At 35.3% G+C, this 23,844-nt stretch overlaps 3 protein-coding genes, 1 long non-coding RNA gene and 23 other non-coding genes across 32 annotated transcripts; 25 read left to right on the top strand and 2 right to left on the bottom strand.

The window, feature by feature from the left end:
- Positions 1 to 49: 49 nt before the first annotated feature.
- On the top strand, positions 50 to 131 carry Trnas-aga (transfer RNA serine (anticodon AGA)). Its single transcript has one exon. It is a non-coding gene; the product is annotated as a tRNA-Ser (tRNA).
- Positions 132 to 211: 80 nt separating this feature from the next.
- On the top strand, positions 212 to 293 carry Trnas-aga (transfer RNA serine (anticodon AGA)). The gene has a single exon. It is a non-coding gene; the product is annotated as a tRNA-Ser (tRNA).
- Positions 294 to 373: 80 nt separating this feature from the next.
- Positions 374 to 455, top strand: Trnas-aga (transfer RNA serine (anticodon AGA)). Its single transcript has one exon. It is a non-coding gene; the product is annotated as a tRNA-Ser (tRNA).
- Positions 456 to 535: 80 nt separating this feature from the next.
- Trnas-aga (transfer RNA serine (anticodon AGA)) lies at positions 536 to 617 on the top strand. The gene has a single exon. It is a non-coding gene; the product is annotated as a tRNA-Ser (tRNA).
- A 76-nt stretch (positions 618 to 693) lies between these two features.
- On the top strand, positions 694 to 775 carry Trnas-aga (transfer RNA serine (anticodon AGA)). The gene has a single exon. It is a non-coding gene; the product is annotated as a tRNA-Ser (tRNA).
- An 80-nt stretch (positions 776 to 855) lies between these two features.
- On the top strand, positions 856 to 937 carry Trnas-aga (transfer RNA serine (anticodon AGA)). Its single transcript has one exon. It is a non-coding gene; the product is annotated as a tRNA-Ser (tRNA).
- An 80-nt stretch (positions 938 to 1,017) lies between these two features.
- Positions 1,018 to 1,099, top strand: Trnas-aga (transfer RNA serine (anticodon AGA)). The gene has a single exon. It is a non-coding gene; the product is annotated as a tRNA-Ser (tRNA).
- A 76-nt stretch (positions 1,100 to 1,175) lies between these two features.
- Trnas-aga (transfer RNA serine (anticodon AGA)) lies at positions 1,176 to 1,257 on the top strand. Its single transcript has one exon. It is a non-coding gene; the product is annotated as a tRNA-Ser (tRNA).
- Positions 1,258 to 1,333: 76 nt separating this feature from the next.
- Positions 1,334 to 1,415, top strand: Trnas-cga (transfer RNA serine (anticodon CGA)). Its single transcript has one exon. It is a non-coding gene; the product is annotated as a tRNA-Ser (tRNA).
- Positions 1,416 to 1,495: 80 nt separating this feature from the next.
- On the top strand, positions 1,496 to 1,577 carry Trnas-aga (transfer RNA serine (anticodon AGA)). The gene has a single exon. It is a non-coding gene; the product is annotated as a tRNA-Ser (tRNA).
- Positions 1,578 to 1,657: 80 nt separating this feature from the next.
- Positions 1,658 to 1,739, top strand: Trnas-aga (transfer RNA serine (anticodon AGA)). The gene has a single exon. It is a non-coding gene; the product is annotated as a tRNA-Ser (tRNA).
- An 80-nt stretch (positions 1,740 to 1,819) lies between these two features.
- Trnas-aga (transfer RNA serine (anticodon AGA)) lies at positions 1,820 to 1,901 on the top strand. The gene has a single exon. It is a non-coding gene; the product is annotated as a tRNA-Ser (tRNA).
- An 80-nt stretch (positions 1,902 to 1,981) lies between these two features.
- On the top strand, positions 1,982 to 2,063 carry Trnas-aga (transfer RNA serine (anticodon AGA)). The gene has a single exon. It is a non-coding gene; the product is annotated as a tRNA-Ser (tRNA).
- An 80-nt stretch (positions 2,064 to 2,143) lies between these two features.
- Trnas-aga (transfer RNA serine (anticodon AGA)) lies at positions 2,144 to 2,225 on the top strand. The gene has a single exon. It is a non-coding gene; the product is annotated as a tRNA-Ser (tRNA).
- An 80-nt stretch (positions 2,226 to 2,305) lies between these two features.
- On the top strand, positions 2,306 to 2,387 carry Trnas-aga (transfer RNA serine (anticodon AGA)). The gene has a single exon. It is a non-coding gene; the product is annotated as a tRNA-Ser (tRNA).
- Positions 2,388 to 2,467: 80 nt separating this feature from the next.
- On the top strand, positions 2,468 to 2,549 carry Trnas-aga (transfer RNA serine (anticodon AGA)). The gene has a single exon. It is a non-coding gene; the product is annotated as a tRNA-Ser (tRNA).
- Positions 2,550 to 2,629: 80 nt separating this feature from the next.
- Positions 2,630 to 2,711, top strand: Trnas-aga (transfer RNA serine (anticodon AGA)). Its single transcript has one exon. It is a non-coding gene; the product is annotated as a tRNA-Ser (tRNA).
- An 80-nt stretch (positions 2,712 to 2,791) lies between these two features.
- Trnas-aga (transfer RNA serine (anticodon AGA)) lies at positions 2,792 to 2,873 on the top strand. The gene has a single exon. It is a non-coding gene; the product is annotated as a tRNA-Ser (tRNA).
- An 80-nt stretch (positions 2,874 to 2,953) lies between these two features.
- Positions 2,954 to 3,035, top strand: Trnas-aga (transfer RNA serine (anticodon AGA)). The gene has a single exon. It is a non-coding gene; the product is annotated as a tRNA-Ser (tRNA).
- Positions 3,036 to 3,115: 80 nt separating this feature from the next.
- Positions 3,116 to 3,197, top strand: Trnas-aga (transfer RNA serine (anticodon AGA)). The gene has a single exon. It is a non-coding gene; the product is annotated as a tRNA-Ser (tRNA).
- An 80-nt stretch (positions 3,198 to 3,277) lies between these two features.
- Positions 3,278 to 3,359, top strand: Trnas-aga (transfer RNA serine (anticodon AGA)). Its single transcript has one exon. It is a non-coding gene; the product is annotated as a tRNA-Ser (tRNA).
- An 80-nt stretch (positions 3,360 to 3,439) lies between these two features.
- Positions 3,440 to 3,521, top strand: Trnas-aga (transfer RNA serine (anticodon AGA)). Its single transcript has one exon. It is a non-coding gene; the product is annotated as a tRNA-Ser (tRNA).
- Positions 3,522 to 3,600: 79 nt separating this feature from the next.
- Positions 3,601 to 3,682, top strand: Trnas-aga (transfer RNA serine (anticodon AGA)). Its single transcript has one exon. It is a non-coding gene; the product is annotated as a tRNA-Ser (tRNA).
- Positions 3,683 to 4,305: 623 nt separating this feature from the next.
- LOC149730239 (uncharacterized) lies at positions 4,306 to 5,981 on the top strand. 2 transcript variants are annotated; one of them, XR_016385819.1, is made up of 3 exons: positions 4,306 to 4,627; positions 4,722 to 4,827; positions 5,127 to 5,981. It is a non-coding gene; the product is annotated as an uncharacterized LOC149730239 (long non-coding RNA). The 2 variants fall into 2 exon arrangements; XR_016385818.1 differs by lacking the exon at positions 4,306 to 4,627 and having other exon boundaries at positions 4,634 to 4,827.
- Positions 5,982 to 6,078: 97 nt separating this feature from the next.
- LOC149730240 (serine/arginine-rich splicing factor 2-like) lies at positions 6,079 to 8,336 on the bottom strand. Of its 2 annotated transcripts, XM_089886316.1 has the most exons (5): positions 8,118 to 8,336; positions 7,450 to 7,650; positions 7,150 to 7,272; positions 6,638 to 6,744; positions 6,079 to 6,373 (listed from the first exon to the last, which is right to left on the bottom strand). In XM_089886316.1, exons 1-4 carry the CDS (start codon positions 8,264 to 8,266, stop codon positions 6,681 to 6,683), a joined length of 537 nt encoding a protein of 178 aa, XP_089742442.1. In that variant the 5' UTR covers positions 8,267 to 8,336; the 3' UTR covers positions 6,079 to 6,373; positions 6,638 to 6,680. The 2 variants fall into 2 exon arrangements, with proteins under 2 accessions (XP_089742442.1, XP_089742441.1); XM_089886315.1 differs by lacking the exon at positions 6,079 to 6,373 and having other exon boundaries at positions 6,403 to 6,744.
- A 1,161-nt stretch (positions 8,337 to 9,497) lies between these two features.
- LOC149730241 (synaptotagmin-16-like) lies at positions 9,498 to 18,229 on the top strand. 3 transcript variants are annotated; one of them, XM_089886285.1, is made up of 12 exons: positions 9,498 to 9,616; positions 10,342 to 10,500; positions 13,465 to 13,584; positions 14,590 to 14,679; positions 14,846 to 14,901; positions 15,124 to 15,228; positions 15,450 to 15,662; positions 16,027 to 16,185; positions 16,480 to 16,590; positions 16,913 to 17,102; positions 17,489 to 17,604; positions 17,789 to 18,229. In XM_089886285.1, the coding sequence occupies exons 1-12, from the start codon at positions 9,586 to 9,588 to the stop codon at positions 17,984 to 17,986; spliced, it is 1,548 nt and encodes a 515-aa protein (XP_089742411.1). In that variant the 5' UTR covers positions 9,498 to 9,585; the 3' UTR covers positions 17,987 to 18,229. The 3 variants fall into 3 exon arrangements, with proteins under 3 accessions (XP_089742411.1, XP_089742412.1, XP_089742410.1); XM_089886284.1 differs by lacking the exons at positions 9,498 to 9,616; positions 10,342 to 10,500 and adding an exon at positions 12,209 to 13,137; XM_089886286.1 differs by lacking the exons at positions 9,498 to 9,616; positions 10,342 to 10,500; positions 17,489 to 17,604 and adding an exon at positions 12,184 to 13,137.
- LOC149730242 (uncharacterized) lies at positions 18,124 to 23,503 on the bottom strand. 2 transcript variants are annotated; one of them, XM_089886292.1, is made up of 10 exons: positions 23,485 to 23,503; positions 21,944 to 22,086; positions 21,341 to 21,588; positions 21,081 to 21,181; positions 20,664 to 20,792; positions 20,198 to 20,399; positions 19,672 to 19,855; positions 19,266 to 19,426; positions 18,701 to 18,906; positions 18,124 to 18,303 (listed from the first exon to the last, which is right to left on the bottom strand). In XM_089886292.1, the coding sequence occupies exons 2-10, from the start codon at positions 22,001 to 22,003 to the stop codon at positions 18,257 to 18,259; spliced, it is 1,338 nt and encodes a 445-aa protein (XP_089742418.1). In that variant the 5' UTR covers positions 22,004 to 22,086; positions 23,485 to 23,503; the 3' UTR covers positions 18,124 to 18,256. The 2 variants fall into 2 exon arrangements, with proteins under 2 accessions (XP_089742418.1, XP_089742417.1); XM_089886291.1 differs by lacking the exon at positions 23,485 to 23,503 and adding an exon at positions 22,514 to 22,674.
- Between the last annotated feature and the right edge of the window lie 341 nt (positions 23,504 to 23,844).

The following is a 23,844-nucleotide window of genomic DNA, read 5'->3' on the forward strand; positions in this document are numbered from 1 at the left end:
ATGATCTTACTCGGAACGGTTACGAAATTATTACTTTGATGAAGCCGTAGTCGTCGTGGCCGAGTGGTTAAGGCGACAGACTAGAAATCTGTTGGGCTCTGCCCGAATAGGTTCGAATCCTGTCGGCGACGTTCTTTTCTTAATTTTTGTAGATGATAAATGATGATCTTACTCGGAACGGTTACGAAATTATTTCTTTGATGAAGCCGTAGTCGTCGTGGCCGAGTGGTTAAGGCGACAGACTAGAAATCTGTTGGGCTCTGCCCGCACAGGTTCGAATCCTGTCGGCGACGTTCTTTTCTTAATTTTTGTAGATGGTAAATGATGATCTTACTCGGAACGGTTACGAAATTATTTCTTTGATGAAGCCGTAGTCGTCGTGGCCGAGTGGTTAAGGCGACAGACTAGAAATCTGTTGGGCTCTGCCCGCACAGGTTCGAATCCTGTCGGCGACGTTCTTTTCTTAATTTTTGTAGATGATAAATGATGATCTTACTCGGAACGGTTACGAAATTATTTCTTTGATGAAGCCGTAGTCGTCGTGGCCGAGTGGTTAAGGCGACAGACTAGAAATCTGTTGGGCTCTGCCCGCACAGGTTCGAATCCTGTCGGCGACGTTCTTTTCTTAATTTTTGAGATAAATGATGATCTTACTCGGAACGGTTACGAAATTAATTCCTTGATAAGACCGTAGTCGTCGTGGCCGAGTGGTTAAGGCGACAGACTAGAAATCTGTTGGGCTCTGCCCGCACAGGTTCGAATCCTGTCGGCGACGTTCTTTTTCTAATTTTTGTTGGCGGTAAATGATGATCTTACTCGGAACGGTTACGAAATTAATTCCTTGGTAAGACCGTAGTCGTCGTGGCCGAGTGGTTAAGGCGACAGACTAGAAATCTGTTGGGCTCTGCCCGCACAGGTTCGAATCCTGTCGGCGACGTTCTTTTTCTAATTTTTGTTGACGGTAAATGATGATCTTACTCGGGACGGTTACGAAATTAATTCCTTGATAAGACCGTTGTCGTCGTGGCCGAGTGGTTAAGGCGACAGACTAGAAATCTGTTGGGCTCTGCCCGCACAGGTTCGAATCCTGTCGGCGACGTTCTTTCTCTAATTTTTGAGATAAATGATGATCTTACTCGGAACGGTTACGAAATTATTTCTTTGATGAGACCGTAGTCGTCGTGGCCGAGTGGTTAAGGCGACAGACTAGAAATCTGTTGGGCTCTGCCCGCACAGGTTCGAATCCTGTCGGCGACGTTCTTTTCTTAATTTTTGAGATAAATGATGATCTTACTCGGAACGGTTACGAAATTAATTCTTTATTGAAACCGTAGTCGTCGTGGCCGAGTGGTTAAGGCGACAGACTCGAAATCTGTTGGCCTCTGCCCGCACAGGTTCGAATCCTGTCGGCGACGTTCTTTTCTTAATTTTTGTAGATGATAAATGATGATCTTACTCGGAACGGTTACGAAATTATTTCTTTGATGAAGCCGTAGTCGTCGTGGCCGAGTGGTTAAGGCGACAGACTAGAAATCTGTTGGGCTCTGCCCGCACAGGTTCGAATCCTGTCGGCGACGTTCTTTTCTCAATTTTTGTAGATGATAAATGATGATCTTACTCGGAACGGTTACGAAATTATTTCTTTGATGAAGCCGTAGTCGTCGTGGACGAGTGGTTAAGGCGACAGACTAGAAATCTGTTGGGCTCTGCCCGCACAGGTTCGAATCCTATCGGCGACGTTCTTTTCTTAATTTTTGTAGATGGTAAATGATGATCTTACTCGGAACGGTTACGAAATTATTTCTTTGATGAAGCCGTAGTCGTCGTGGACGAGTGGTTAAGGCGACAGACTAGAAATCTGTTGGGCTCTGCCCGCACAGGTTCGAATCCTGTCGGCGACGTTCTTTTCTTAATTTTTGTAGATGATAAATGATGATCTTACTCGGAACGGTTACGAAATTATTACTTTGATGAAGCCGTAGTCGTCGTGGCCGAGTGGTTAAGGCGACAGACTAGAAATCTGTTGGGCTCTGCCCGCACAGGTTCGAATCCTGTCGGCGACGTTCTTTTCTTAATTTTTGTAGATGGTAAATGATGATCTTACTCGGAACGGTTACGAAATTATTTCTTTGATGAAGCCGTAGTCGTCGTGGCCGAGTGGTTAAGGCGACAGACTAGAAATCTGTTGGGCTCTGCCCGCACAGGTTCGAATCCTGTCGGCGACGTTCTTTTCTTAATTTTTGTAGATGATAAATGATGATCTTACTCGGAACGGTTACGAAATTATTACTTTGATGAAGCCGTAGTCGTCGTGGCCGAGTGGTTAAGGCGACAGACTAGAACTCTGTTGGGCTCTGCCCGCACAGGTTCGAATCCTGTCGGCGACGTTCTTTTCTTAATTTTTGTAGATGGTAAATGATGATCTTACTCGGAACGGTTACGAAATTATTACTTTGATGAAGCCGTAGTCGTCGTGGCCGAGTGGTTAAGGCGACAGACTAGAAATCTGTTGGGCTCTGCCCGAATAGGTTCGAATCCTGTCGGCGACGTTCTTTTCTTAATTTTTGTAGATGATAAATGATGATCTTACTCGGAACGGTTACGAAATTATTTCTTTGATGAAGCCGTAGTCGTCGTGGCCGAGTGGTTAAGGCGACAGACTAGAAATCTGTTGGGCTCTGCCCGCACAGGTTCGAATCCTGTCGGCGACGTTCTTTTCTTAATTTTTGTAGATGGTAAATGATGATCTTACTCGGAACGGTTACGAAATTATTACTTTGATGAAGCCGTAGTCGTCGTGGCCGAGTGGTTAAGGCGACAGACTAGAAATCTGTTGGGCTCTGCCCGAATAGGTTCGAATCCTGTCGGCGACGTTCTTTTCTTAATTTTTGTAGATGATAAATGATGATCTTACTCGGAACGGTTACGAAATTATTTCTTTGATGAAGCCGTAGTCGTCGTGGCCGAGTGGTTAAGGCGACAGACTAGAAATCTGTTGGGCTCTGCCCGCACAGGTTCGAATCCTGTCGGCGACGTTCTTTTCTTAATTTTTGTAGATGGTAAATGATGATCTTACTCGGAACGGTTACGAAATTATTTCTTTGATGAAGCCGTAGTCGTCGTGGCCGAGTGGTTAAGGCGACAGACTAGAAATCTGTTGGGCTCTGCCCGCACAGGTTCGAATCCTGTCGGCGACGTTCTTTTCTTAATTTTTGTAGATGATAAATGATGATCTTACTCGGAACGGTTACGAAATTATTTCTTTGATGAAGCCGTAGTCGTCGTGGCCGAGTGGTTAAGGCGACAGACTAGAAATCTGTTGGGCTCTGCCCGCACAGGTTCGAATCCTGTCGGCGACGTTCTTTTCTTAATTTTTGTAGATGGAAAATGATGATCTTACTCGGAACGGTTACGAAATTATTTCTTTGATGAAGCCGTAGTCGTCGTGGCCGAGTGGTTAAGGCGACAGACTAGAAATCTGTTGGGCTCTGCCCGCACAGGTTCGAATCCTGTCGGCGACGTTCTTTTTCTAATTTTTGTAGATGGTAAATGATGATCTTACTCGGAACTGTTACGAAATTAATTCTGTGTTAAACCATAGTCGTCGTGGCCGAGTGGTTAAGGCGACAGATTAGAAATCTGTTGGGCTCTGCCCGCACGGGTTCGAAACCTGTTGGCTACGTTCTTTTCCTATTTTTTAAGACAAATAATGATCGTACTCGGAACGGTTACGAAATTAATTCATTGTTTGAACCAGAGTCGCCGTGGCCGAGTGGGAAAATTGCATGGAAACTAGACCAAGTAATAACTACATCGCCTCCAACTGTAGGGTACTAGGGTTTGCAGGTAAATGAAGTCAATGGTGAATTATGTTATTGGAAAGCGTTACAGTTACAACTTCTAAAAGATATATAATGCGTTTTATCTTTCATAATTTTAGGATTAGATCAAGCAGTTAAAGATCAGAGATGTGCGGATAACAGATTTAACGACACTAGCTCCTCATCTTGATGTGTTGGAAGTTTAACTTGAACTAGCAGGATCTTTTTATTCAAAATCTTATCATGCTACATGAAGCTTTTGAACGAGTAAGAAATCCGCCAGGTAGTGCGATATTTTGTTATCTTAGAAGAGTTCTACTATCTAATCAAATGTCTTCCCTTTTAATCAGCACCATTTTTGTTCTTCGTATGTAGACTGCACATAATAGTTGATTTCATATTTTATATTACAACTCAAGAACTGATTTTAAACTAAGTACAACTTCATATTAGATAACTCCAAATTTATATGTTCATATATTGTGAAATAATTTGCTCAAAACTGGGGAAACTATCTGGATGTCTGGTAATCCTAACTGTTTATGCTATGGCAGTGAATCGCATCAACATTGATCGATGGTCAAAATATTAAAAAGTGCATAAAAGTTACACAGTTATGGATATAATGCAACTTTCACCTGGAGAAGTAGAGTTATGATAATTGTTTATTTTTTAAGAAGGTGAAAAACATTCTATATTGTTATTATAGCCTATTCTGTTGATAAGGTCCTTGTGGAGTTGTAGACAATGTAGAATTCTAGAGGATCTGGTATTTGGCCTATTATCCCAACACCCAGGAAGCTCATGTAAGTCGTTCATACCACCAGTGTACGCTCTTGGATTTCATCAGTTAAAACAGTCAGTAACTCCATCTATAATGTAACACAACCTTTCCTCCAGCTTATTGGTGTGATCAATACACTTCGATTGACAGTTCAGTGACAACACTAACTTAAACATGTGGATGCAAGATATATCCAGGAAAATAATTGATCGTCAAGACAAGGTATAACATCAGAATTTATATTTGTTGTACTTGATGGTAAATATTTTTCAAACCCTAAGTAATGTATAATGTCTTGGAAGAGTGTCAATTTTATATCTATGGACTGTATATTCATGTTTTGTTCATATTCTAGATAGTAGGGTCATCCAGTTAATTACATTACATTTATTCACTTTTCAAACGCTCTTAATTGTTTTACCCATAGAATACTGTCATGAGAATATAAATGTTAATGATATTTAATATTTTGTATATATGTAAAGCTAAAGATAGGTTAAGATAACCACAGAATTTTGTAGATCTATATTTGGGGAACTATGTCGACTAGACAAAGTCAGCTTCATGAACCTGAAGAACCTCTGTCCAAGTCGATAACCAAACATGTGAAGCCGTTATTCAAATGTCTCGATAAAATATCAGAACTACATTTTGATAATTGATATGGAATATCTTTCCAGCGATGATCATTGTTTATTGGAGGAGGCAATTTAACAACTGCAGTCAGGTTTAAAGATTATGTTTTAAATGTGTATTAGTCCACTGTGTTTGTCTGCATGTTTATGTGTTAGACTTGCTTGGTTGTAACATCAAACTGTAATTGACTGTTGGATTTCTGATAAAACTAAGATTCCGGATTTCCAATTCCAGGTTTATTTTATTAAAAACAAATTGGTACTTACACCAGGCCTATAATATTAAAATATCTTACTATATTTTACATGATTTTAGCTTCAATGAATAGATGAAACAGCAAAATGTGATCATTACAGAATTAAATGTAATTTAAAAAAAATAACATTTTTACTGATTATGAACATTTTGATGACAATAGTAGTGATTTAAAAAAGTACTAACATGATTCAGATTATAATGTTACTCAAAATCGCTGTTCAAAAAATGTACAGTACCTTATTTTATTAAAAAACTCTTATCAACAGTTCTCCAAACAATTATTTAAAAAAAAAGAAAAATAATAATTGGAAAATAATAAAGTGGCAACCGTAAATGTAGAAATTTGTAGCTGTACCATTCAACACTTACGTAGTCTTTGTGAATTAGGTGCCTTCTTGAAAAAAAAGGATCCGTTAATTGGGTTAAGTTTTAAATAGATCACAACATACATACTTACGACAAAACAGATCACAACATACATACTTACCTCTATGTTGTAGGTAAATAAAGGTCCCAATCTGTACTTACATCTTTAAATAAATTTTATCAAATATTCACAAATTCAAAGATAAGCATTAGTTATGGTTCATATTATTATATTTATGTCTATTATGTGGTTAATTGGCTATAATAAATGAGCATGACCAAGTACCATCGTTTTAAAAATACACCAAGTTTGAAAGGGCATAGGTTCTCCGTGCAAGAAAAAATAACAATGTTTAACAACAGTTTTGCGGTATGTTTAAAAAATTACTTACTATTATAAGAAACAAACATAAAATTAACCGGATTCTCGGCACAGCAACACGCATCTGCTACTATTTAATTCTTCGTCTGCTACTGCATAATTCCCACTGCTACCGGCACTGCTACCCTTAAATATGATAAGCAAACACATGTTAATATTATTAACCAACTACCACTTTATTGTTGAAGTAACTCTAAAAACATTAACTCAGTAATGAAAGCCAAACCATTGTAAGAAAACAAGCCTTAGAAAAACTGAACTCTTTGTTCAGTCAGTGCAATTATTTACAAAGCTTTTTAGAAATCCATTTTGGAATGTTTTGCTGCGAAACCATTTTTTCGGTTTCATTAATTTTCTTGAACATAGTCCTTGTAAGTGAGTATAAATTACCATGCAAATTATTTGCTGGTAGGATAAAGTTGGTGACAAGTCTTCAATCTCCATTGGCTGCTGGTGATCTTGAATATGATCTTGATCGACGAGGAGATGGAGTTGGACTGAAACGAAACAAGGTTTTAATATCAATGTAATATAAACATATTGTTATTTTGTTTTTAAAAAGGGAAATATATTATTCTATATGCGTGAGCTCTGAAATTTTGCCCAGACTTTTACAAGGGTCTGAATGTAGTGGTAGGATTTAGATGATATTGGTTAAGAACTTCCAGTTGATGTTGAACCCACAAAATATGAAGCAAATAGTTTATTGTTAGACAGATCACTACTACAATTTGTCTTCGCACCCAGAAAAATGTTAGGTGTGTTTAACACCATTCCTTTATTTTTTCAGGCTACACATAGAGCATTGGCATGAGTGTTTAGATATATCACAGAAATAATCACAAACCAACATTCTAACAACCATCCCAAACAACAAGGTATTTTATGATTCATGATCTCACCTGCGCCTCTCATGTGAAGGACTTCTTCTTCTTTCACGATCACGGGATCTGCTCCTTGATCTTGAAACACTTTGTGAATATTTCCTTCCTCGTGATCGGGAGCGTGATCGTGAATAACTCCTCCTGTAAATCAAACTTGTTGTAAATGTATGAGTAACAGTTCATCATCCTAAGACAAGAGAACGACAGTCTCATAGGTGTTTTGTTTCATACACCGCATATCCATGAAGAACTTCTGCAACGAAATTTAAACATAACACTAAGATAATATTAACAATGGCATTTATTATGATGTCATACCTTCTCCTCCTCATCCCTCCTCCACCTCCTCCTCTCCTCCCAGAATCTCTCCTCTCCTCAGTAGGACGACCATATCGTGCCATGGCAACTCTCAGCACTCTCCCATCCATGGTCTTTCCATCCATACAATCCATCGCGTCTTCAGCGTCTCGTTTGTCGTAGAAACGAACGAAAGCAAATCCACGACTTTCTCGGGAATATCTATCAAAACAACAAGTGTGTTCAGGCAAGAGGTAAGAAAAGTTTAACTGGTGCTTCATTTTTAAGCTTTTTCCCTTTATTTTTTATTGCTTTTTTGTAATATGCTGAGCTGAAACAACTGGTCCCCTTTTCAGATGCTAAGCAGTCAGCTAAAAGTTGCAATACACTCATGCAATGTGCTGTCTTGTGCACTATTTAATAGGTCGTGTTTAACCGCAAATCAAGTGTTCTGTATGATTTAAACGAATAGAGCTTTTTCCCCATGATGACAGTATTAGTTTTTCCTATAAAACTTTGCTCAACAACAACTTAAAGTTTGCCAAACAAAAATGCGGAAGAACCTAAATCGGCATTGAAAACAAATAAGTTTCTATATAACATGTAACATATGTCCAACCACAGTTCATAAGCACATGCCATACTCTGTAGACCAGCTACTACGTATATACAATGTATTATAAGTTTACCTGTCCCGTGGTATGTATACGTCGCCGACGTCTCCGTATTTCTCAAACGATCGTTTTAATGTCTCCGGTGATGTTCTGTATGTCAAGTTATCTACTTTCAATGAAACCATGTTATCTAAACCAGGAGGGGGTCGTCCACCTCGCGACATTTTTACGTTTGTTTGCGATATTAGGAGTCTTATGACGATAACTTGAATCTGTATATAGCATGTGGGTAATTTGTATGATCGAAATAATAACACAGTGCACAGTTTCACATACATTTTAACATTAGCAACCAATTACTTTGTAAAAAATAAGAATATCGGTACTTTTTTTACCTAAATCCTGATAAAAATAACAAATGTATAACGTACGTCTATTTATTATACAGAAAACTACGTTTTTTCTATAGATCACTAAGCAAGTGCGCAGTGTGTCAATGCGCATGCGCAGTTCTCCGAACTTTCCTATCGCATAGAAATCGTATACCAAAAACAACTTTAAAAATGGGGAGGGAAAATTTTCTTCACGTTTATAAGTTATTTGGTCGCTTAGTTAGCATTAGTATACTATTGAACAATTATTGTTGTAGTCAGACAAATTGTGATAAAAAGAATACTGTCTTAATAAAAACATTTTATAATAGGAGTGTTTTAATAAGTCTGACCAAATACTACGGCAGTTGTAAGCCATCGAGAACAACGTAGGGTAAGAATATCTTTCCATGATTGCAGAATGAAGAGATGATCAGTAAGTAGCACGTCAAATTTTGTACTATGCGTGTAGTTGATATAGTAGGGTGGGGGAAGGTTGGACACTTTTTCATTCTATTTTCTCGTTCACTTTGGTGGTAATCAAATAACATTGAAAAAGTTGAATATATCCTTACGACTCCCACAGACCGTTGTTAATTGTTTAAAACACTATCAATATATTTAGATATTATGTGCTAAAGGCGCCCCATCTTCCCCTACCCTGCTATGTTCATTCGATAGCAATAACAAAAAAATAAAATTAATGATCGCAAACAGATAGGAATTTAATGCAAAACTATAGTCGTTATCAAACGCTAATGGTAAAATAACGAAAGTGATAAACCTTAATAAAACAAAGAAAAGGTCGGACAACCTATTTAATATTATCTTTTATGTATCCCATGGTTTCAGTTCATGAATAATAGATCCCTCCACCCTTTTCGTACAAACCATCGCATACAGTTTCCAGATGAAACGCATCATGCGTTAACTTGTCAGCCACACTTAATAAACTTTTGGTAGAAGTCTATTCTTCATAAACAGGATCCAGCTGTTTCCTTTATAGCATGATCAAGCTACTACAGCAGGGCGAATTTTATAGGAGCTTGTGTATTAGACTCTATTATTTTAATATTTTTATTTAATTCAGACGCGGGCAATACATTATGATAGGCCAATACAAGTGAAACTGAAGTTACTTAAGCATAGTAGTAGCATTGGAATAAATCGAAATGGTGGCAATTGCAAGCACAACTCATACTGGTAAGTTGAAACGACTTGCTGACAACGAATTATCGTCTATGTAATTTGTGTTGTTTAAAAAAATTCAAACTGGCTTTATTTAAGTTGTGATAGAATGCATTCGTACGCGATATAGTCCGGTTAGGGTAAGATAGAACATATTTTCACTTTCTTTTTTCTTCCTATTTTGTAGCAAACAAAGAATATTTAAAGAATTTTATGACCGTATCCTCACGACCCTAAAAGGACGTTGTTAATTGTTTAAAACACGATAAGGAAATATGAGATTTGGTGCTACCGGTACCTCATCTAACCAATAACGTACGCCCACACATATACACCGTATATACATGTATTGATTTACATCATTTATTTCTACTGAAAGCCAAAGTATATAAATTATTCATGACAGGATTACTAGGCCGTCTTTCAACAATTCAATGATAATAAAGGGCTTATTTTACATATACTTTATTATAGAACGTACTCCGTTACACTATACCTATATATGTCGTACTATATAGTACTGTGGAGAAGATGGGACATCTTTAGCACATAATATCTAAATACCCTGATCGTGTTTTTAACAACGGGCTATGGGATTGTTTTTTTATTTTATTTTTAATGTTTTTTGTTCACAACCAAATGGGACGAAAATCTTCGCCCACCCTACTATACTTTATTATAGAACGTACTGCTTTACATAACCTATGCCGCACTATACCTTAATTATCCTCTTCCTGTAGTTTCAACAGCAGCTGTGATATTCCTAAGCGTGATTGTTGGGATAACAGCATTCCTCGTCGTCTTTTATATGTTCTTCACAAAGAAGGCGTGTTTCAAAAACTGCGGCGGCTGCGATGGGTTGCTGGAACCAGGACGATACTCGGGAGACGAGGCTTTAGGTGAGAATAAGGAGTGTCTTGTTATACACCAGGCACACATTACTCATTCAAACGCGTGTGGTATATAAATATACACACCATACTTACGACCAAGTTTTAACATAGGTGTCTTTTACACATTATTCTCAGTGTCGGGTTATGATATTTGTAACTTCTTACGCGTTGTATTTGAAGATAGATGTTTTGAAGCGTTTTTTACTCGCACAGTCGTGCTCCATAAATCAAATAAAAATCCTAATATAATTTACATCACATGTATTACCCGAACAAAAAGCAGTTTGTTTTTTGATACCATATATACCACCACACGAATAACACTGTGTTTTCGGGGGTAAGCGTATATAGGCTACACTTTATCGTTACGATTGAACGCTTATAATAACGTGTATACCGGTGAATCTGACATACTGTGGTTGATCGTGTGAAGGGAAGTAGTTGTTTATATGCCCCGCAGTGCAGACGGGATGTGACTGCAATGAACTGTCAATCATCGACTTTTATTTCTTGTGCAAATTATATGAGCATGTACGTTGGCAGAGCATGTATATTTTGTATGTAGCAATAATGAGTGTCCTATACTTATCAAGTGCCTCTCATGTAGAGTCACTATTTAAGAGCAGGCGATGTTAAGGTTATTCGGGGCTGAGTTTCTAACCAGAGCCTTCAAAACTGAAAGTTTTTTTTCAGATAAGAAGGCAATAAAAATAGTTGCAATCTACATTTAATAAGCCCTGCGTCGGTAAGCGCAACGTTTATTAAGATTCTGATGCAGTATTCCGGTTCGTACCGATTTAGGTCAATCTTTGGCTGCAAGCTACAGACCAAACTAGTTGTCTAAATGTAGTTAATAAGCATACATAATCTGACAGTAGATATGTGGGATGGGAAAGACGGGACACCTTTAGCCTACACTATCAAAATATCCTGATCGTGTTTTAATCAACCAACAACGATCTATAGAAGTCGTAAGAATACGGTTTTATAATTCTTTGATTGTTCTTTGTTTACTACTATATGAGACAAGCAAATACAACGAAAATTGTCCTAGTTTACCCCACCCTACTATATAACTTGTAGCAAAACCAGATTCAAGAAATGTTGTATTTGTTAGATAACTTCAATACCATAACGACTAGCTACTAATCAAGATCTGTATAACGTTTTTCAGCCGATAAAAATAAGAAACAACCAACCAAAACTTTATGTATATACAACTTAAATTTATTATTGTTTCTATGTTTTAAGCATTTTCAAGTTCCCCGATGACGTCGTAAGAGGGAAAATTCCCTTCAGGGTTTTATCAATATTAGTTTTATCGTAAGCCAGAATGAAATATGAAGATTCGTAAATTTTAGTTGATAAATTTGTGTTTGAGGATTGCGTATGTAACCGATGATATACGATAGCGATATTTAACGAATACGAGTGTTATTTATAATTTGATAAACGTCCTTACGAGCTATATTGTTTACGATAAGCCGCTTATTTACTACATACGCTGCGTATCGCAGTAAGATATGTAATACGAAACACGGTGTTATTGAAAAGTTATTTAATTGCGGTCTAGCATAATGAGGGGTTAATGTAATCTTGTAATATATTACTATATATTCGTTATATATGTGTTAGTTATTGTATGTATTTATTCTTTTGTAGATAAGGTATAATTTTAGAGGCGTTTTCACGTCAGAGAATTTGTGTATTGAAATAAATATTGTTGAAATTTAACAAATTCATGAATTAGTAATAAATCTTATAACATCTTGGTATATATATATATAACTTAGTACTTAGATATAGTGGGAACTCATATTGTGGTTGTTTGATGTCATGCTACAATTGTATTGTAAGGTGTAATTACCCAACACAAGTATAATAACTTGGTTATATTCAATTATGTTATAGCAACCTTTGTAATTGAGAGTAATCATGTTTTATTGATGTCCGTAAAGCGTGGATACGTTGGGTATGAATGAAAACATCAATATAACTTTCTATGTTTAGTTTGTTGCAGGTTTCGTTGTAATTTTGACCTATTTTTTATATGAATATATATATGAAACATTGCTTGTTGACTAGCCTATAGTTGTATTTAAGATTTATTTTGCTAATTGTAAACAGTTCAAAGCAAACGGTTTTGTATTAATGTTATTATTATAGAGTGGATTTTTGTTTGGATGCATAAAAGACTAATTTAAATTCAAATGTGTACTGTGTAAAAAATGTGGGTTCAAAAGGTCACCAAGAGGTCAAACCAAGGTCGCATATTTATGTGAATAATGTCAACAGCGATGTGTTGTTTTCATGGTTTGTTCGCCCACATGGGGTCAGGAGGGTCGTCGTTCTCACGCGATGTCGTTGCCGTTTTAAAAACTGACAGAGCAGCAAAGAATCGGAAACAAACCGTTTCTGTGAGTTCTGATGACAGTTTAAACGATCCGGATGAAATTGTTGAAAACTGGAACGATTCTTCATCTAAACCTCGCCTGTCAATCACCGCTGATGCGGATGAGAAGAAAGAAGCTCCGAGATTCGCTCGAGTCTCAACGAGGATCAAAAACTCGATGCGAGCTATTAGAAGCAGTTTGTCAGATTTAAGAGCTTCGACTACGAGTATCAATACTAACAATAATAATAGTAAGACAAAGGGTTACGGTTTTTATTTATAAAGTGTACTCAAGCACAAATAGTGTATGAGTAAGAACTACATAATAGGACTTTAACCCTATTGATAGCCGAGCCAAACCTCAAAGAAGTTTGTACGCACTTGAAAAAAACACATCTTGATGGTTGTTTATGCGTTTAGATCGTTTGCAATTTTCTGAAGTCACAAAAAAGTTATTGAAAAGTTAGATACATAAATTAACTGTTTGTCTTGTTTTTCATTTAAAACTCACATCATTTTTGTTCAATTGTTAATGACATCAACCTTACTATGATGAAACAATGGGTTTTATTTGGCAGCGAAATCGTTTGATGATTCTGACAGCGATTCATCTGATGACAGCGAAGAGGAAACGATGAGACAGATGAGGAAAACCGTTCGCCGATCGTCAGCGAGGAAAAATAATGGAAGTTCATCAGGTAGATTGAATGGATGGATGATTGAATGTAACTTATGCTTGTGTGGTGGGAAAAATATCAGTTGTTTTTTATCAAATCGGGTGTTCTGTATCATATACCTTGTGCTTCTACAAGTTACCACATATGTAACTTAAAAAAAGAGAGTTTCTTAAACCAGTGTTTTCTCCCACACAGTAAGACTTTGTTAAAGTTATTTTAGGCTTATACGATCTTTGAAATTTTCTTGAAATAACTAATATATTTGTACAATAAATGATTGGGACAGGAGAATATGCCAACTCTAGCCTAAAAAGCGTGTTACACCTAAAGATCTTACCCACGTAAAACACATTATATACTTGGGAGAAAAAGAAACAAAATAAACTCTGGTTTGTTTCAAAATGTTTCGTAACAAAGTCCAAAATCTGTCTTTTATTTAATGTTTTATTAATATCCAACTATCCTTTAAAATGGGTTTGTTCATTTCATACTGAAGTCTCCACCCACGTATAAGGAATGTTCAAATAGTTTCATGTTTACTCAGACATCGAAACCTCAACGTTCAATAAAAAGTTTTAAACAAACCTTGTTGACCAAGATGAAAAGTAAACAAAACACCCATCTGGATAAAACTTTTGCTACCTGGCGTAGTTTCGTTTTATAAATAAAATACTTTATGGAGAATTTGATAAGGAGAATTATTTTTAATTAGAAATATTTTAGTTTTTCTTGTTTAGGTTTTAGTTGATTTAAAAAAAATATGTAGATTACTGCTTTCATGTTTTGTGTACATTTTGAATAATATTTTAAAGATCATATTTCAGTTAATTAAATCATATGTTTTTTATTGTATGGCTTAATACATAAGATTACATGTGTGTTGTTTAACTAAATATTAATAATTTTAATAATAAATATTAAATAAGCATTTGTTATTATTTATTAATGCTTTGTATATTATTAGAATTTCAATTCATTACAAACATAAACTTATTTAAAGCTATTTAAAAATATAGTGTTTTTTAGATATTATAGATGATCAGCAGCCTTCAACTTCCAACATAGACACAACATTAAACACCAACACTTCTACCCCATCAAGTGGTGAAAAACAAAGTAAGATGTTTAAATATTTTTTAATAATAGATATATAATATATTTAACATTCCCTAGTTTTGGAAACCATACAATTTCTTTAATGTATCAAGATATTCTTTTGTTTCATAGTTTCTTTAGTACACAATGCTGGTGAATTAATACATTATTTCTATGTTTTTTAAAGTGAACGAACAAAAAACAGTTATGGATGGGACTTCCCCCAATGAAGCACCAAAACAGGTTGGATATATTTAATAAGTGATTTTGTTTTTATACATGTTTTTGTGACTATAAATTTTGGTAAAACAAACCTAAATCATGGTAATTCAAAAAACTTACCGTTGGTTTTCTGTCAAAACAGGAATAGGAAATATTGGATTCATTATGTGCTTTTAATATCTGTCTTACCCCACATTACTGTATTAGTATTTTCATGCAATATCTTTATTCTTGCATAAACAGATGGAGAGCCCTGCATCCCATGTTTCAACCAATGATGGCAAGGAATGGAACATCGATGATTCGGAAAGTGTTTACAGTCGAGAACTCTCATCTTCTCTTATGGAGGTAAACATCATTGTGATGTAGATCTTGTCTATTATCACATTTTTTATTGTATTTTTGTGGGTGAGGTCCTACATGGTGTCAAATCATACGGCCCGAGATCTAGGGCAGGGTTGGTGAATTACCCCGCACCCAGGGTGGCAACAGCTCACAACTAGTTTGGGGGAATGTCCCTTAATTGTCTTTAGGACACCACACTCATTACGACATCACAATACGTTCAGGAGGATGAAGTTGCCGTAGCGATCGCAGCTAAACCTTCACCACTAGATGGCGATAGTGTTGATATTTCAATGGAAGACACAACTCCGATATCAGCGTGTGGAGTCATTGATATTGCCGTTCAATATTCAATATCGGATCGCAAACTTCAAATCACGATCATCGAAGCCAAGGAGTTGCCATCCAAGGATAGAGGAGGGGCAAGCATTATACAGGTTGGGGAACATTACTTTATATTTATAACTTTATTTTTCTTGGTAACATTTCTTGATATTTAATTTAATTTTGACGTTTTTTTTATGTTAAATTATAAACTATTAAATGGCCAAGTAATTTTTTTTTGACAATGCCTTTTAATTTTTAACGACTTACTTTTGGTTGCTAATTTTTTTATCTGTATAAGTAAACCTAAGTATAATTTAATGTCAATGTTATTCAATATCTTACATACCTTTTTACCACCTTGCTAAAGGTACAGTCATTACATTGATTTGAATTATATACACAATGAATGTAATTTTATACACCACCAAAGCGAACTAATGTACCACCAATTCACCTCATGTCATCACTCACCAGGTTCGAGCTGTTATGTTACCAGCGAAGAGGAAACGATACAAGACAAAGGTCCAGCACATCAACTCTTCAAGGTTCGCTGAAACTTTTAAAGTTTCACAAGTTTCCCCCGAAGAACTTAGAAGACTTGGGTTGAGGGTTCGTTTGTATGGGATAGGGAAGGTAGGATATGAATACATATGTTTATGTTTGAGTACTAGTGATCTAGACGCAGCATGCTAGTGAAAATGCACTTTGGTAAAGTTATATATAGCATATTTAGAAAGTGCATAATTAGAAAGTGTTTTAACAATTTCAAATTCTAATAAACAGAATATGTAATTAAAAAACGTTTAAAACAGTGCAGTTACATTGATCATACATTTAAAAAAAATAGTTTAAACATATAATATAAAAATTAAAAAATAAAATATATTTAGCTATTTTCGTTTCAACTAACAGTATCTGTTGTTAAAGGTACGGGATCGTTTGATTGGTGAAGCTACCGTGAGATTCGACGAATTAAATCTCATCAGAGACCCTCAGTTGACGGTGACTTTACAACTTGAACCAAGGACAGATGTTAATGTAGGTTCACTGGTTTCAACACTTTGTTAAATTAAGCCAGATTAATATTAATATCACAACACCTTACATGAATTGAACACAGATTTTCTAGTCAGTTTTTTTTATATATTTCTGTTTAAAATTAGAACCAGTAATATACAAAACGTTTATGTATAAGACTATGTGATAAGGCATTTGTGAGAATTAATCTATGTTTGTCATTTTGTGACCACATCTTAGTTACAGCTGTACACTGTGAACTGTGGTTGAAATATATTTAAAACAACTGTTTTAATACCAACATATATGTTTTAATCCACACATACTTGATGTTATTTATAAGCGAGGAGATCAACTTGATGTGACAGGATCGCAAGGTTACATCGACACATCATCAGTTGCAACACTCGCACATGGTGGTAGTCTACCAGAGTTATTGTTGTCTTTGTCGTATAATGAGATGACTGGCAGGTTGTGTGTTGAGGTCGTGAAAGGTTCACACTTCAGGAACTTGGCAATGAGCAAGCCACCTGGTAAATATAGCTTTCTTAGGTTAATTATGCATGAGCTGTTGATTTGTATGTGTTGGTTGTTTTAAAACAGCGTAAGTTTTTAACCCATAGTTCAGATACCTTTTTGGTTGAAAATTTGTTTACCTTTTGATGCTGTTTACCCTTTTTCCTCTACAACCTGTCTTAAGATAAATAGTTTGTTAGTACAGGATTGTTTAATATTTTAATTGAGAGATTTTTATTCTCTTTATACAAAAGGCTTAGTGTCCACAATGTTCAATGCTAAATATATTTTGTAAAGTGTAGGGATTTCTTCAAATAGAAAAACAATATTTTTCGCTCAATTTATAAAAACTCCAGCACAAACAAACTCATATTTATTAACTTAACAAAGTTTTATTCAATAGATACATTTGTGAAGTTAGTTTTGTTGAATTCTTCGTGCCAAGAAATGGCTCAAAGCAAAACAACAATCCGTCGATCACAACCTAACCCTGTGTTTAAGGAACCTTTCTATTTTCAAGTAATTTATTTATTTATAAACAATAACAACCCTACTGTGGTTAATGTGCTGCAACATATACCAATTTCCAATATCATTTAAAAACTATAACAGTAAATCCATGCTTGAAGCCCAGTCCACCGCTACATAAGCAAATAAATTTGGGAAGCCCTGCGGTATAAATGTAAACCTGTATTTATATCAGGTTGCGCTGTTCCAACTTGTAGAAGTTTCACTCATGGTGAGTGTTTATTCATCGAAAACAATCAAGAAGAAAGAAATGTTAGGATGGATATCACTTGGTCAGAACAGCAGCAGTGAAGCAGATGAGCAACACTGGCTTGAAATGAAAGAAGCGAAGGGCAACACTGTTAGCAGATGGCATACTCTCATTGAATCTTAACCTTTTTACCTTTTATTGCACAAATACTGAAGCCTTGTATCTTAAGATTATTTTATATAAACAGTTTTAATGTTTTATTTATCTGGCAGGATGTGGCTGTTACATTACATGCAGCATGTTTGGAACTGCCACCTCAATAAAACTATTTCTTTTTCTTTTATTATTGTACAAATTGCACAAGATACCGATTGAACAGACGATCAAAAGTGGATTTTACAAATAAAATAATCTCATCGTGGCAAATCTCTTATGGCATCAAATATAACGTGATCATAATTCATCCTTGGAATTTTGATTGATCTTCTTAGCTTGGTGGGCTGGGGATAAAGATGGTTGTTTTTTAGATTGTTTGTTTCAAGTATTTATGTAAACATAGTGTACTTTATGCTTACTGTCCAGTTTTAACATGGATGTCATACTATACACCTTACATACATGGTGTATTCATACACGTTATGCTCACTGTCGAGTTATAACATGGGTGTCTTCTTATACACCAGACACACATGATGTATTCATACACCTCTTGCTCACTGTCCAGTTTTAACATGTGTTTCTCCTCATACACCATACATACATGGTGTATTCATACATATCTTGCTTACTGTCGACTTATAACATGGTGGTCTTTTCATATACCAGACACGCATGGTGTATTCATAAACCTGTTGCTCACTGCCGACTTATAACATGAGTGACTCATCAAAACCATACCTGTAACATCTGCAAGCAAACTGTCTTGGAATCTTTCCAAAACCTTCTCCATATTTCCCTTTACTTCAGCCACTGTGCATCGACCGTCATTGTCCGAATCCAAAGTCTCAAAGATCCATTGAGCCCCGGCCATCGAACCCTCGTGTGAATGATATTTTTCCATGAAACTTTCTTTCGATAATTCAAGAGAACTCAGAATAGTTTTCCTGAAAAAAAACAAACACATTAATTGTTGGTAAATTGTTTATTACTTTACACAAGTATTCTATTTAAAAGACATGATGAAATTTATATTAGCACTTTTGTATGTGTATTAATTATGTTATATTATATTCAAGTTATAATGTATTAGCAATGCTTAGCTATTACACATTTACATTCTTTTACATTCATTTCTTTTTGCCAAATATTCATTCAAATCACATTTAGCCATTTATATAAAGACACTGCTTTTGTTTTAGATTATTTTCCAATACATCTTATTTATGTTAACTTATTAGTCAGTAGTTTTAACTAAATGTTAAATTTTGTGAAAATTGTTTAAATTATTCTGTTTGAAACTTACCTAACAAGATTGGGATGAAGATGTAAGAATTCATATTGATCGGTATTAGCAGGATCGGGATCTTTTATATCCGATATTTTCTTCAGTGTGTCTACTGTCATATCCTCAAGTTGACTACAATCATAATATCCAATATTTTCAGGATCAATGAGGTCCATGATCTGAAATGTGATTGGTCGGTTTAAATTTAAATCAACCAATGTGAACGCAGAAATTTCAAGTAAAATATCTTGGTTGAATATGATTACACTATAGTTTAATTACAGCTATCTTAATTTGTTTTCCGGTATAATTTGAGACTAATCTCTGGTAAATATATACTTTGTGGCCCTATCTCTTGCCAACCTAACATTTTATGTTTTTAAACATGAACCAACAATTATTTCAAATACATTTAAATATTCACCGCTTTAGCTCTTTGCTTCATAATCTCGATATTTTCATCAGGAATCTCGTATTCATCCGCATCCACCTTGAGCGTTCCTTTGTAAGCTTCTTCCTCCACATCCAACCCGGATATCATGTCTTCCTCGAACATCTCAAGTGTTAGTTTTCCCTCTGCATGTTTGCACTTCATCTCAAGCTCATCTCTGATCATGATTATTGTAAAGAAAATTTTTTATCATCATTACTATTGTGAATATTAACTTCATGATTGTGATCTTCATGATTATATGTTATTATCATCATGATTTTCATGGACATTAAATTTGATGATCATGAATTTTGTGAAAATTAATTTTATGGGTTGGCTTTTTTTCATGATTATTAGTTTTCATTAACATTAAATTTTATAATTGTTTAATTTTTTTATTGTGATTTACTTAATTTCGTTTTCATAAAATTCATAAAGATGTGGAGAAATGATAGTATAACATAATTACGCAAAATTTCACTTTAACCAGAAGAGCAATTTACGTATAAATTCTCACTTTAACTCAAATGGATCTGCATTTCCCATAGTTTGAGCCTCAAACCCGTCGTATGTCCACACCATCGGTACCTCACTTAACAACTCTGAAGGAGGAACTCCCTCCTTGGGGCAGCCTTTGGGATTAAAATCATTCAAGCGCGAAAACAAGATGCTCACAGCCAAGTTTTTCGCTCCGTAGGATCGAACCTGGTGCCAATGTCCTGTGATTGGTAAGATTGGTACGTTATATAGGTGCCCAAATTTTTGTTATCTAGTACTACAATATATATTTCAATATGTCCTACATAGTATATTACTGAAGTTATACATTGTTTAACTTGTATTTCGGTCACATAGGCCCACAATAGCAGCATCAAACCTTGAACCTCTACCCTCTTGGTTTAACCCAAACCACTATCCAACAATAATAAACATGAAGTTGCCTCCAAAAACATCTTCAGCAAATCTCATCAACAAATATTAACCTTTAGGAAGAAACAGACAATCTCCTGCAGATACATTCGCGTAATACCACGGTACTTCTTTGAATTCTGGAAATTCTATCAAATCAACTTTGTTCACATTGATTAGTGTGTACCCGCCATATGGTGAACCTGTAATTACATGATTTTGATGTTAAATCAGAAATAGTAAGTCAATGACTCAATGGTAACAGTATCGAGCATGTAACACGGTATCTTTTGGTTCTGATGGAAACCCCTAACAAATGTGCCATCGAAAAATCTATCAAACGTAATTTTCCAGATACCAATTATTTGATAATACATTTCAACATATTATAAACAAATGCACTTTCGGAAATAATTTCTTCCAAAAATACAAAATACAAATTTTAAACTCAAATCATAGAATATTATAACATCATGAAAGAAACAACGAACCACTTTCTACAGCAACAGGCAGAAGGTCCTGATGCACAGGGTCAATCAGAATCCAATCTTTTGTTCCGTTCAAAAGACAATTGAAAGCATTGTCTGCATCTCTGTTTTGTTCAACAAAGGATTTTAATCATTAAATAGTTTATTACACTTATTTGTTATTGTTATTTTGCTCATCAAAAAACAGGATTTTTTAAAAATCTGAGTCTTTTACTGGTCTTCTTTTATTTTTAAAGCATTTAGTTACTTTACGCAATGCCAACCTGTGCAACAAACTCTTTGTGTTTCCTGAACTCATCCAAATATTTGCTTCCAGAATTCTTTCCCGGAATGAACCGCATAAGATTGGTTGGGGGACTGTTACTTCTTCTGAGAGTGGGTCAGGTAACTGTGACACCATGTACTTGTCATGCTCAATATAGGTGTCAAGGAATCGTCGCATGGAGTCTTGACCCATACCACGGTCACCCTCAGGTTTGAAGTCTTTTTCATATTTGCTTTCAAGTTTCACCTGTAAATAAATGAGTTTTTGTAAAAAAACATTAGAATCTTGAAAAAGGCTTGCCAAAAACACCACAGTCTTGCATGGTAGCAGCATTGAACTCTGTATGCTCATTTACAAGGTTATAACCTTCAGGCCTATTAAAAATTTTAACCAAATCTGGGGTACACTGTTTGAATGTTGTAAATGTAATAAACTTTGGCTCTGCTTGTTTGTATAGACACTTTGCAGAAAAATTGTTTATGGTACAAAGCCTTGGTGCGGTAAACTGTAATGACACCCCTATTTTAAAAATTGTTTTAACATGTTATGCCAGCACCTCTATTGTTACACCTATGAAACTAATAATACTGTAAATAATTACCCTCAAATCCCCATAGTTTTCTTTCATGTATTCATCTGTCCATTTCAGCCTTGCAGGCATATCCAATGCAATTCCCTTCAACAAGACTGGTTTGCCCAAACTACAATAATCCTCCCAGAACTTTTGTGGGGTGGGAACTTCAGCTGAGTTTAAATGAAAAAGTTAGCTTGAAGAGTTGAAGGTAATTTGATACAATTATTTGAAAGTGCACTTTATAAAATGATGGAATTAAACTTCCAAAAATATTATTATCGTTGGACTGAGTGATAATTCTCAGCACTATTGCAAAGTGGTTAGACCCTCTAGCCCAGAGGTTACAGGTTCGAGGTGCAGTGATGCTACCATTTTAAGTGAATGTGTTCTTAAGCAAGACACTTAACTGCAATTCACCCAACTAATAGGTCCATTATAGTTTATCTGAATTGTCAGCCATATATTAGTTTCAATACATTATTGGTTATTTCCAAAATCTACACAAAAATGGTCACAAAATATATTTAACAATGCAGTAGAAACATACAAATACACAGTATTAGTTACATTATATAAACTAAACAGTAAATTTCTTACTTAAAACATCAATGTGGCCTTCAGCTGGTCTATGAAAGCCCAACCACTCATTATGACCACGTGGAACACTCTCTACACTTAGTGCAACTTGCACATAAATACAAACACCAACAATATAAAACAACATCATATAATTGAGTCTGAAAGTATAAGAAATAATCAATTGTTTAAACTAAATGTATCAGAACTAATTTAACACAGATGTTTTTATACAACAACCTATAAATAAATAGTATCTTATTGCAAAACAAACCGTTCAATAATGCTAAACTCAACATAAAACATTTCCGACAATGTGACAAGCTTTTCATCATGGGAAATTCATTTTTGGGGGAATTCCACATTTTACTTTCGTCAAACAATGAATATTGCTTACGCATGGTTTACTTTGAGTCTACATTAAACATCTTCACAACTTTAAAGTAAAACCATTATGTTTGAAAACCAATAAATATTTTTTTTTTTCTTTACTTCATTTAGCAATGACAACTACGGTCTTAACTTTCCGTATTTAACGATAAACTGAATTACTGAAAGCATAATGTCGAGCTCGTAGCTTTCTATTTAAAACGAAAGTAACATCCAGTATAAAACGCAAGCTTAGTCCAATGGCCCCAACTTTGTTTAATCACTTAGATTATCCTAACAGAATCTTAACGATTGTTTGAACTACGTTCGAACCAACAAGAACTGTCTAAGTTTGTCGAGTCTGATAAAACTCACGTTCGCTCCATACACATCAACCAAGCATTACGTTTTACATTTCCGTACACTGCAGTATATGTAACAAACTAATTGCCACAAACTACATGTATCTCGAAGGTTATCAGCTGTTGATAGATTACATAATTCTGTAACGCTTTTACTGAAGTATATTTTACACATGGCGTGTTTTAACGACTGCTGTCATTTTGTTGCTAATTCCCTCGCTATAATCCTTGTGTTCAAACAAAAAGCAATAATAAATTTACCCGTTCGTATATGAACAATGAAACATCTAACTCAATCTTCGTACATAAGGAGACAGCTTCTAAGTAACTTACAGCCTCTGTCTTACTAGCAAGCCTAATTCGCTGAGAAGAATAATCCTAAACCGAAGCAGATGCCAGTGCAACAACGGAAAGCAATTGGGGATTTAGGAAATCCTGTTTGCATAGCATGAGGCACGACGTCAAATGTTCCACGCATACCAATATATTCCATTCTTAAACGAATTAAAAAAATTAGGTCGTATTTTTATACACGCACTAACATAGTGATACTGGGGTAAGATGGGACATGTTTTTTTTCTCCTTTATTGTCCCATTTAGTAGTAAACAAAGAATACTTAC

Source organism: Ciona robusta, chromosome 10 (assembly GCF_009617815.1).
Source record: "Ciona robusta chromosome 10, ASM961781v2".
NCBI lineage: Eukaryota > Metazoa > Chordata > Ascidiacea > Phlebobranchia > Cionidae > Ciona > Ciona robusta.